Here is a 12695-nt window from a genome sequence, read left to right on the forward strand (position 1 = left end):
GCAATAACATACTTAATATAGCCATACTAAAATTTTATAATCTTTTATTGATTATATAAATACTAAAGAATAAGAGGAACGGAATTTCTGAAGCCAAATGTTTCACCCTGAACCACAACACCATTAACACACTATTTCAAATGACCACTTTCTTATTTATCTATATGCCAGTATATCCAGATTTTGGTAGTCTTTTTTCCATTTATTAAAATGAAAATTTCCCATATTTCTATATAACCCACATAATTATAATTTTAAAGACTATATAATGGTCCATCTAGCTGATATACTATTCACTTGTGAATCACTTATTTCTAGTTTTAGAATACTATAAATAATGCTGCAGTACACATCTTCATGTATCTATGTAACATTTTCTTCTTTTAAAAATTCTCTATGTACAGAGAACAGATTGGTGGTTGCCAGAGGTGGGGGGTAGGAGTGGGTGAAATGGGCGAAGGGGGTCAAAAGGTACAAACTTCCAGTTATAAAATAAGTAAGTCCTGGGGATGCAATGTACAGCATGGTGACTATAGTTAATAATAATGTATTTGAAAGTTGCTAAGAGAGAAGATCTTAAACGTTCTCATCACTGGAAAAAAAAACTGTAACTATGTGAGGTGATGGATATTAACTAGACGTATTGTGATGATCACTTTGCAATATATACATATATTGAATTATTATGTCGTACAAGTGAAACTGTTATATGTCAGTTACATCTCAATTTAAAAAATTATCTCTTTGAAAAATTTCTAACAGCACCATTACTATGACAAAGGATTACTTCGGATACTTCTACATAGTTTAATTTTTTGTATGAAAAATTTCAAACATATACAAAACTAGGCAAATAGTACAATGAATCACCATGTACCCACCACACAACTTAACAATTATCAATTCATGGTCAATCCTGTTCTATCTACATCCTTACCCACTCAAGTCCCACCCTTCTGGATTATTTTATAGCAAATTACAGACATCTGAATTTCATTTGTAAATATTTCAGCACATATCTCTAAAATATAACTTCTTTAAAAAAATCACAATACTATTATCATATCTAAAAATATGGAAAATAATTCCTAATATCAACTATAGAGTAAGAAGTCAAATTTTCCTGATTATCTCAAATATACACAGTTTCACAATTTCTTTCTTTTAATCGGGATCCACATGAGCTCCACATATTGTAACTGGGGGTTAATTTATCAAGTTTCTTTTAATGTCAGTTTCCCTCCCCCCCGCCCTCCTTTTTTTAATTTGCAATTTATTTATTGAAGAAATTACATGATTTGTCCTACAGAGTTTCCCACAATCTGGATTTTGTTGATTGCATCCCTATGGTGTTATATGTTTCTACATCCCTTAGATTTCCTGTAAATTGGTAGGTAGATTAGTTAGATCTAGAGGCTTAATCAGATTGAAGTTTGATTTTTTTTTTGGCAAGAATACTTTGTAGGTGGTGGTGTACACTTTGATCAGGAGGCACATAAAGTCTGTTGGTCTCTTGTGATGCCACAATCATTACTGATTTTATTTCTTTAGAGTTAGAAGATTACCATTTTTCAATCCCTATCATTCCCTTTTCACTTATCAGTTGGAACACTTTTATAAAGAGAAATTTGTCCAAAACTATTTGGTTACACTGAGGCACTGTATGGAAAAGGCAGGATGAATATTCTGTTTATGTGCCAATTTTCAAAAATACTAAGTTGGTTCCCTAACAACCTCTAAAGGTGACTAACGAGGGTTTTATTAATTATCATATATACGTTCATGGAATTCAGAATATTCGATGTGCTTTAATCCATCACAGCTATTATTGTTATTGATGATCAAATTCTTCCATCTTTGATCAATCGGAGCCTCTATGAGTTGGCTTTTGAGTCCTTTCTATACAACTTAGTAATCTTGGATAGTTTGTTTGCTTTGTGATATGACAAGACATTCCAGGCTATTTTATACATTTCCTTCCCAGATCTGGAATTAGCTATTTCTCTAAGGAATCCTGAATTCTTTTAGGGGGAGTGGTATTTAGAGAACATGATCTAGTGGTAGCTGTGCTCACTGCTACTACGTGGTCATTGCTTTCTAGGTCTTTCTATGTGGTTACGTTTCCAACGTGATAAAAGTTATGTTCAATTTGCTTTGGATTTGGAGGGGGATTATATTTCTATGTTCAATTTTGTTTTATAATTATGTAAAATATTTGTACTCTTTCTAGATCAGATCTACAGAATCAAGTATATTCAGAGATGCTTAGCTTTAATGCCTGTCCTAGTTTCTATTCTGTTCCTTTTCTCTATGTATAGCTAACTTTTTCCCCTTAAGTTTGGTTTATCTTTCCTCTTTTTTTTTTTAACATAAGAAAATACTTTTTATGTATATTCTTATCCATATCTTTTCTTAGATAAACGCTGGCATACTATACACACTTTTCTATGTCTTGTTTTTTCAAGTAAACAATACATCCTGGAGATCTTTCCTCAATCCTTTTGATAGCTATATAGTACTCCACTGATTGGCCGTACCATAGTTAATTCAACCATTTCCTATTAAGAGACATCTGGGATATTTCTAGCCTTTTGCTACTATAAATAGTGGACAGTTTTAGACTTTTTAATACACTGTCAAGTTACTTTACATAAGAACTATGTAAATTTACACTGTAGCTATCAATTACTGAGAGAAAAAATTTACCGTAATTTCAAATTTCAACAGAAGTACATTCTTGCATGCAAAAGAGCTGCAAATGATACTGCTTTATTTGCATTCCCTGATTATTAGGGGATTGTATTGTATAAGAGAACCAGAATCCACCAGGCTGAGTTCAGTGCCCCTCTCTGTTGTCTCCAGGCATCCCTTGTATATGTGTTGGTCCACCATTTCCATACGTTCAGACTGTTTATGAAGGTACTACACCTAGAAGAACATCCTCCACATCACAGACATTGCAAATTTATATTTATCACAGCAATTTTCTCACAGATGAAAGTACAGTATCTTGAAGAAAGAAAGCCTATTGCTAATTTGCACAAAGGTAGTGTATCGGCTGGTATGGTCCTACATACCAGGTCCATAACGTTTATCTTACTAGAGTTCACTTAACCCCAGTTAAGTTCACCTCAGCAACTTAAGTGCCTGATAGAGCACTCAGCACAAAGAAGTTACACTAACTGCTTACTGAATATTTGAAATGGAAATGAATGCATGAATAAACTAAGACTTTTACATTCATCTCAAATGAAGAACTTTATTCATGTACTATTCTCATTTTAATTTCAGTCATTTCTCAAACACTTTCTAGATCCTACACCACTTCTTTTACTCTTCCTTTCTATTCACTGTCTCACGTCTTACTGTTCCATCATCCTTAACCTTGTCTCTTCAATCTTCCTTTCCTGCATACTTTACTCTTCATCATCACCACTGTTTACTTCATGTCTACAATCTCTTTTCCTTTTGACTAATGTTAATTGAAGGAATCTTTTCAAGAATATATTTATAGATATTTATAGATATAAATATAATTTTTAAGGATGATTGTAATACTTCTTAAAAGCCTCCACTTGGTTATATATTCTTCTCAAGAAATACTTAAACTGAACAGAAAATATTTCAGGTGTTATATTCTTAATTTAAGGGAAGAACATGTTCTATCTCTGACATAAATATGTGCCTGCAATTTATTTTGATCTAAATGCAGTGGAAAAAAGCCCTGGAATGAGTCAAAAAAATTACATATGTTTGTTTATGCATTACTTGTTTACATCCTGTTTTTCTCCATTATAGTGAAGAGTCATAAAGATAGGAACCATTAGCATGTTGTTTACTGCTGTGTCCCTAGCACCAGAAAAATGACTGGCATATAGTAAATGCTATTAAACTTTTATTTCTGACAAGCACTATACTAAATACTTGATATTGATTATGTTATCGAATTTAATCTGCACCAAAAAACCAGGCAGGGATTATGATTCTTACTTTACATAAGAATAAAGATCACAGGATTAAATAATCCCGGGTAACATAGTTGGTACAAAAATGGCAAAACCAGGGTTCCAATCTAAGTCCTGCCTGACCATAAGCCTCTGAATTGAACCACCATCTAGTCTTCCTCTCATTTATTCAGTTCCATGAAGCTGGACAAGTCACATAACTCTCTGAGTCTTAGTTCTTTCATTTATAAAATGGGTATAAAAATGCCTATCCAATCTACCTCACGGTGTTATCATAAGGCTCAGATAACAACAGGTGTGAAAGCACTTTTTCAACTATAAACACAATATTAAAACATTCCAATTAAAAGATTAGTAGGAATAAATGACTATTCAGGGAAAAAGTTACACACTAATGAGGTCTTGCTAAGAATTGAAAACAAATTGTCTCCAAGTTCCTAAATTTTCTATTATTTATATTATTCAAACTTAGTTTTACATTTCCACTTCCAACAAGAAGAAAGTAGTTACATTTCTTCAGTTAATTCTTGTCTTCTCTTCCAACAAAGTAAACAAGGAGTCAACTTACTAACTGAAGATTTCAACCCACTAACTAAACCAAAAACTCATATGTCTCACACTATATGGCTATGAATAATGGGTTTTATGATATTTTAAAATTTCAGTTTACTTGTCAAATGTTTCAGCAATAATTTTTCTTCTCATTTAGCTAAAAGAAACGTTCAGAACATATTGTTATAGATGTGGAAATTTTTAATTGATCAGTTTTGATTAGCACGGAAACAAGGTGAGGATATGACACTCTCCAATAAAATTCCCAAGAATGGAATTGGTAAACTTACAGTTTTCCTCCAAGCTATACAACTTGTCTTTCTAAATACCTTTAACTATTTATTTTTTATATTATGATAGCATGATAGGTAGGAGGGTAGACACAGTAGCTCAAATTTAAAAATAATGAACAAAATAAAATTCACCAGTTCAAATTGCTGAAAGCCCAAGAATTTCGGTTTTATAAGTTAACATATTTAATGTCACTGAATAAGAACTGTAAGATTCCAATGACCTTCTATCCCTCATCTTCCAAATCTAGTGTAAAAGAGAGCAACCTGGCTATAACATCTGTCATTCTACTGTTGCCAGGGTTAGCTCAATTGACACAGTTCATGAGGTGGTCCCCTTCCACCTCCACCACTCCTTGTTCACCCCTGACACACACTCACTACCAAAAAAGTTAGCTCAATTTTAGAGGCATAGTAGTTTTGTTTCTTAATGGAAAACCTTTTACTCTTCACTTTTTATCACTATTTATCATTAATCTATAACAGAACAAGTAGGTCATTTGTGGTCTGCAGAAAGTTTTATTTGGCCTTTAAGTATGTATATATATATATTTTTTTTAAATATATCTTAACACCTAGAAAATATAAAACGACTAAAATGTGTGAAATTTCAGGGCCAGCCTGGTGGCATAGTGGTTAAGTTCGTGCACTCTGCTTCGGTGGCCTGGGGTTCATGGGTTCAGATCCTGGGCATGGACCTACCCACCGCTTATCAAGCCATGCTGTGATGGTGTCCCACATAAAATAGAGGAAGATTGGCACAGTTGTTAGTTCAGCAACAACCTTCCTCAAGCAAAAAGAGGAGGATTGGAAGCAGATGTTAGCTCAGGGCCAATCTTCCTCGCCAAAAAAGAAAGAAAGAAAGAAAAAAATTAAAATGTGTGAAACTTCAATTCGTACATATATGAGGGATTTTAGTTGTATATGCTGTTGATTTAAAAGGAGAAGTACTAAAAGAACTAAAGAATGTATCTGAATTTCATAAAAATTCTAACTGTATAGACCCATTCCTGAGTTCCTGAGAGATTTTTATATAGGAAGCAGCGAGAAGCAGGGTGTGCTGCAGTCCACCTGAAAAGCACTGCCTTCACGGTTCCTCTCTATTCCTGGCTCTGAAACGCTTCGTGAAAAGTTGGAGAATAAGTGACATATAGCCAATACTGCTTACAAAAATCTAGTAAACATCACATATAAATAACTCCAAACTGGGGCTGGCCCCATGGCCGAGTGGTTAAGTTCGCGCACTCCGCTTCGGTGGCCCAGGGTTCGTTGGTTTGGATCCTGGGCGTGGACATGGCACCGCTCATCAGGTGATGCTGAGGCGGCATCCCACATGCCACAACTAGGAGGACCCACAACTAAAACATACAACTACGTACTGTGGGGATTTGAGAAGAAAAAGCAGGAAAAAAAAGAGAAAAGAAGATTGGCAACAGTTGTTAGCTCAGGGCCAATCTTAGAAAGAAAAAAAAAACTCCAAACAGAATGCTCTTTTAAGACTAATTTGACAAATCAGCCTTAATTTTAATCTCTGTGCATTTAGCATTGTAGAAATTATGGCTTTCAAGTACACAGAAAAAATCAAAGAGAAAAATGCAATTCAAGCAACAGAACTTGTTTCATGACATACAAATACCACTGGATGGTTCAAGAAAACAAAGTAAAACAATCAGCTGTGATACTTCAGATTCAGAATCTTCATATAAGTAAATGATCACAGTTGTTATTTACTCCATAAAAAAGAAAATGCAGAAGTCAACTGCAGACATAACACCCAGTCAAGTTGGTGTACTATATGCAATGATAAGGGGCACATAATATCTAAAAGTGGTTTTTCGAGAGTTACGATTCAATCATAAAAGCCCATGTTGAGGCTATGAACAAATCACAGAACCAAGAGTATTTTAGTTCCTTTTTCATTTCTCTCATAGCGGAAAGTCTAGGAACTGCTATCAAATGCTGAATCACCATTCCGTTTTTTCAAATGAAATAACTTTTGAAAGAAATACGTACTATGTAAACTGCTCCCTTACCTTCATGACGTCTCTGTATGACCGGATAGCTGAGACCTCTCTCCTTCCATCTTCTTCATCTTCCAGACCTTCATCCACAGCCTCGTAGCCCTCGTCATTGCTAGCCTCAGCTTCCATTGTATTGGCCATGCGGTCGATGAGCTGCTCCAAGGGCGGGCTTAACTCCCTTTCCTCGTTCTCCTTCAAACCATAGTCCAGTGCTTTATAAATAATAATTCCCAAAGATTCAATAACCTAGAAACATTAAAGAAAGTGGTCAATGGAGATGATTAAACAGTTGCATAGAAGTAACTATAAGGCATAAAATATTTAGTATGATATTTAAGCTAGGTCTAATCTATTCCATTTCAGAAACATGTGACAAATCAGATTTGAAGAGATATTTAGAAGTCTCATCTATGCATTAAAAAGAACTCAAATAAAAATTTGTGTGATTTCTCCAAACCATATAACACAAACACAAACCCTTTTTATGTTTTCTTAGATTTATATTGTATGCTAAAATCTATATTCTCCATTTATATAAAATACTAACCAGGTTGCTTTCCCACATTTCCAAAAGACATTTTTGAGAACAGACAGAGTTATCAAAGAATATATCCTTTCAGAACTCTTACGCCAATGTTTATCTAATCAGGGATTTCATAGACACACTAAGGACCTAAGAGACTAAAAACACAGTTATTGGTAGCGGCTAACTTAAGCTTAAACAAAAACAAAATCTATTCCTAATCACATACACACTGCTCATTGAGTTCCACTCAATTATTAGAAATAGGTCTCTCTCGTACGGTGCAAATAAGTGGAAGACTTTTCCAAACTCTGAACTTTCAATGTAGTGCAAAGATAATCCTCCCTGCCACCCCGCCCCCTCCACTATTACCTCCTGGGAAACATGAACCTGATTTGTGAGCACTGGCTCCATATCACTGTCTCATATCTCCTAGACAAATGCTCCAGGCTTTGGCCAATACAAGGAATTCCACTTTATTCCTCAACATTGCCCTGATTTTCTGCTCAGAAAAATCTCATATAAACAACTCTTTTATTTTACAATACCAATAGCTTACTTCACCTTAGCCATTTTTGGGGGAAGAACACAGGCAATGAAGTGCATAATTTAGGATTAAATTCTGACTTTTACCACTAATAATTTGACTCAGGGCCAATTATTTATTTTAGCCATGATTTTTCTTACTGGTAAAATGAGTATCAATGATATCTACATCTCATGGGATTTTGTTAAGACTAAATGCATTCACTGTGCATGGAAGTACTTAGTCTAGTACCCGTCTTATAATAGGTACTAAATAAATGTTATCTGCCCTGCCTCCCTGCCCCTAGCTCACTCTTTCCCACTCTTTATCCAGTTACTCCCATTAATTAATTAGTTAGTTAACCTTTCCTCTTCTTTATTCGACTTGTAGCCATAATCAGTGCTGTGTTAAAAAAAAAAAGTTGTTTACATGACATCAATGAAAAGGAAAAGTTGGAAGTTTTGAAGATGAGTTAAACACAATAGAGTCATTGTCATCATATACAATAGCCCTTAAAAGCACTCAGGAATTCACTCAAAAATCTCCACAAAATCTTAAATCTACCTTATCAAGTGAAATAATATTTGCTCAACACGTCTCAAAATGAATATAAGGCTTAGAAAATTGTCCACTTTTAATTTTTAAACAATATTCTTTTTTTTTTTTTTTTTTTACTTTTCTCATTGAAAATACATATTTTCATTGGTTTTTATGGCCTGACCTGGAACTCTAACCACTATTTTCAAAGTTGTTTTGTGTGACAATGGATCTTCTGAGTTCCAAGCCAACTGGCTACTTTGGTGACCTCTTCTGGTAGCCTCCCTTGACATCCCACCGCTGTCCACCAATCTGTTCTGCAGAGGGTACGTGTTCTGTGTTCCCCTGGCAGAAGGTACACATTACCTTCACAGCAGTGACATGCTCACCACAGGCAGGTGCTACTTATAAGGGACAGGGATTTTTTTTTTTTCCTTTTTCTCCCCAAAGCCCCCTGGTACATAGTTGTATATTCTTTATTGTGGGTCCTTCTAGTTGTGGCATGTAGGACGCTGCCTCAGCGTGGTTTGATGAGCAGTGCCATGTCCGCACCCAGGATTCGAACCAACGAAACACTGGGCCGCCTGCAGTGGAGCACGCGAACTTAACCACTTGGCCACGGGGCCAGCCCCAGGATTTTTTTTTTTTTTTAAAGATTTTATTTTCTTCCTTTTTCTCCCCAAAGCCCCCTGGTACATAGTTGTATATTTTAGTTGTGGGTCCTTCTAGTTGTGGTATGTGGGACGCTGCCTCAGCATGGTTTGATGAGCAGTGCCATGTCCGCGCCCAGGATTCGAACTGACAAAACACTGGGCCGCCTGTAGCGGAGCACGTGAACTTAACCACTTGGCCATGGGGCCAGCCCCAGGAACAGGGATTTTGACTATCAGTTCAACATCAGCAGTCTGGCATTGTGACATACATTCAAAAAAACCTGTCAAATTGAACCTAGATCAGTCACTTTAACAATCAGAGCACCATAGCTAATATAATGAAAACCTTAGATATCAAGAAAAAGTTAAATTACATTCAGTATATTCTTTTCAAGGCTGAGAGGGTCTTATTACAATTATTCTCATTTAGAAATTACACTTGAGAGTCTTACACACTTGGATGAATCTAACCATCTATATCCCTACTCCTCCTCTAGAGCTGCAGAAACAAAAAAGAGAAACCACAAAACCACAGCAAATGCCAACACCAATAGCTTCCAACCTTAGCAAAAACCCCAGGGCGGCTCAGCAGGCTTTGTTCTCTTCTTTACTCGTGACCTTCCCTCCAGGGGCCATCCTTTCTTCAAGAAGGCCATTTAATACCTTCTTTCTCTGCAAACCTCCAATACCCTTTCTGCCTCCCTAAGTCTCAGCTGATAACTCTCCCTCATACTCTACTACAAAATAAAAGTCATTAGATGAAAACTCACTCATCTTTCCACCTTCAAATGTACAATCTGAAAGGCCTCTACACTTACTTTGCCCTTCCCACCTTGCACAGTGGAGGAAGTGTCTCTATTCCTATTAAACATCAGTCCTCACTGAATCCTTCACACCCTTCCAGCCATAAATCCCATTTCTGTGCTCCCTTTCCTAGCAAAACTTTTCAACTTGTCTCTCTTTTCTCTCCTTCCATTCACTGTTTAATCCATGCCAATCTGCCATCTCATCTTTTGAAGACACTGAAACCACAGGTAAAATCACAGTCTCTACATGCCAAAACTAATGAACAATTCCGTCCTCATCTGAAACGGCTCTTAAACGCTATCAGACACAATTGACTACTATCTTCTGTTTTAAACACTCTGGACTTCTGATTTTTCTCTCAACTCAGCAGCTACTCCTGAATCTGCCTTAGATGCCTTCTCCTGCAACTGTTGAAATGATGGAGTTCCTCAGAGTTCATGCATTCTACTTTCTTCTACAATCTCTTGCAAAGTGCTTTTACTCATTACCAAGGCTATAACTATGATACGTAATCTGATACTTCCTTAACTTATATTTCTAGCCTACAGGCACCTGTTGCCTTGGTGGCTACAAGAGCCTAACTGTTCTTCCTTTCCCCAGTTTCTCTACATTTCCATTCATTTTATACAGTGTGACAGACTAATCTTTCTGAAGCAGTTTTAAACCATTTAACATAGCAGTGGTTAAATCTGTATCAGTCAGCATTAACCAAATGTGTATTAGTCAGAGCTCTCCAGGGAGAACCAACAGGATGTATATATTTGTACAGAAAGAAACTTATTATAAGGAATTGGCCCATGCAGTCAGGGAGCCTGATAACTCCCAGATCTGCAGGGGGAGTCAGTAAACTGGAGACCCAGGAGAGCCAACAGTATAGTTTCCAGTCCAAAGGCTCAAGACCCAGGAAGAGCTAACATTTCAATTCAACTCAGAAGGCAGGAAAAAAGCCAATGTCCCCTCCAAAAGCTGCCAGGAAAAATTCTCTCTTACTCATCGCAGGTTAGCTTTTTGTTCTATTCAGGCCTTCAACTGGTTGGATGAAGCCCACCCATATTAGGGAGGACAATCTGCTTTGCTCAGTCTGCCAATTTAAATGCTAGTCTCATTCAAAAACACCTTCACAGAAACACCCAGAATAATGCTTGATCAAATATCTGGGCAGCCCATGGCTCAGTCAAATTGACACATAAAACTAACCATCACAAATCTACCCCTTGTCAACTCAGCACTTGTATACGTCTCCTCAAACCTTCAGCCCTAAAAGAAAACAATAATAAGGTCACAATTTCACCTAACATGATACAACTATCCTGCAAACAACCAAAAATACACTAACCTCTTCCCCAGAAAAGGATCAAAATTCTTGAGTGATGCTGACTCCTCTCCTTTGATATCCCATAACTTAAATACCATGATGTAAAGTTAACAATACTTAAATACTATGTTATAAAGTCAATACATCTTCTGTTACATAATAAGGAGATCAGAGAGGGAAGAAAGGATACTTGAGATACACACACACACACAAATATTCAAAACAAAATAAGGAGGAGATACTCATGACAATTACAGTCCTCATTTCTGTAACTGGTCATGTGGTCATACATGGTATTTATAACTACCTTCTTCCAATACCCATTCTATATTCCCTTTGCCTTTAGTAAGTACCTCAGCTGGCTGTGGCTTTTCACCTGGTAGTTAGACCCAAACTTTCATTCCCAAAAGGTCTGGGCTGTTAGTAGTCCTGCCTGGATTGGGTTGTGGTTTTCCACTAACCTTAATCACCCTAAGGGATCGCCTGTATTTAGACATATTTTTCCTTAGCTCAACTGTAGTTTGGCAGTCCAATTTCCCCTTGGTATTCAGGATCAATCCCCCCAGACAGCACAGTAACTTCTTTGCCTGTTGATTCACAGGCATGAGGAACTCATAGTGGCCAGGCAGCAGTCTTAACTTTCAATTCAATGGAATCATTGTTGTGTCTCCTGGTGAAAGCATTCGTCCCTTTGGAATTAAGACCTCTAGGCCAGCAGAGCATAAGCAGAGCAGGAACAGGAAGCAAAAATGTTGCCAGGGGTTGCTAATGGGTCACCACTGGTAATAATGAGTGGTGTCCCTCTCATTTCTACCTCTTCATTCCTGGAACTGTGAATCCTGCCTAGGGGGAAAACAGTACCATATACCGACTCAGAGCATATACAGCCTCCTGGAGAACCCTTCTCCAGCCCTGCAAGGTATTGCCACTTAGCTGTCACTATAACTGAGTCTTTCAAAAGCCAATTCCACCATGCTATCAAGACTGCTGCTTCACAATGGTGGGAGACAGTAAGACCAGTGAGTTCTATGGGCATGGGCCCATTGCCACACTTCATTTGCTGTAAAGTGAGTTTCTTGATCAGAAACAATGCTGTGTGGAACACCGTGATGGTGAATAAGGCATTCTATAAGTCCATGGAAGTCAGTTTTGGCAGAAGCACTGCATGCAGAGAAGGCAAATCTATATTTAGAGTCAGTGTCTCTTCCAGTAAGAACAAAATGCTGCCCCTTCCTTGATGGAAGCAGTCCAATATAATCAACCTGCCACCAGGTAGTTGCTGATCCCTGAGGAATAGTTCCATACTGGGGCCTAAGGGTTGGTCTCTGTTGCTGGCAGACTGGGCATTCAGCAGTAGCTATAGCCAGGTCAACCTTGGTGACTGGAAATCCATGTTGAGGATCCTATGTGTAACCTCCATCCCTGCCACTACAGCCATGTTCATGAGCCCACTGGGTGATGACAAAGTGGCTGGGAAAAGAGGCTGACTGGTGTCCACAGAACAGG

General features: G+C 37.2%; 1 protein-coding gene across 2 annotated transcripts in view; it reads right to left on the reverse strand.

Moving 5' to 3' along the window:
• Positions 1-12695, reverse strand: part of SPIRE1 (spire type actin nucleation factor 1) — a 214881-nt gene that overhangs the window by 109060 nt on the left and 93126 nt on the right. For both annotated transcript variants that reach the window (XM_070513473.1, XM_070513472.1), the window contains exon 3: positions 6841-7074. In XM_070513473.1, coding sequence (XP_070369574.1) covers positions 6841-7074 — 234 coding nt within the window. The remainder of the gene's footprint in view (positions 1-6840; positions 7075-12695) is intronic.

Source organism: Equus asinus, chromosome 7 (assembly GCF_041296235.1).
Source record: "Equus asinus isolate D_3611 breed Donkey chromosome 7, EquAss-T2T_v2, whole genome shotgun sequence".
In the NCBI taxonomy this organism is placed as follows: Eukaryota; Metazoa; Chordata; class Mammalia; order Perissodactyla; family Equidae; genus Equus; species Equus asinus.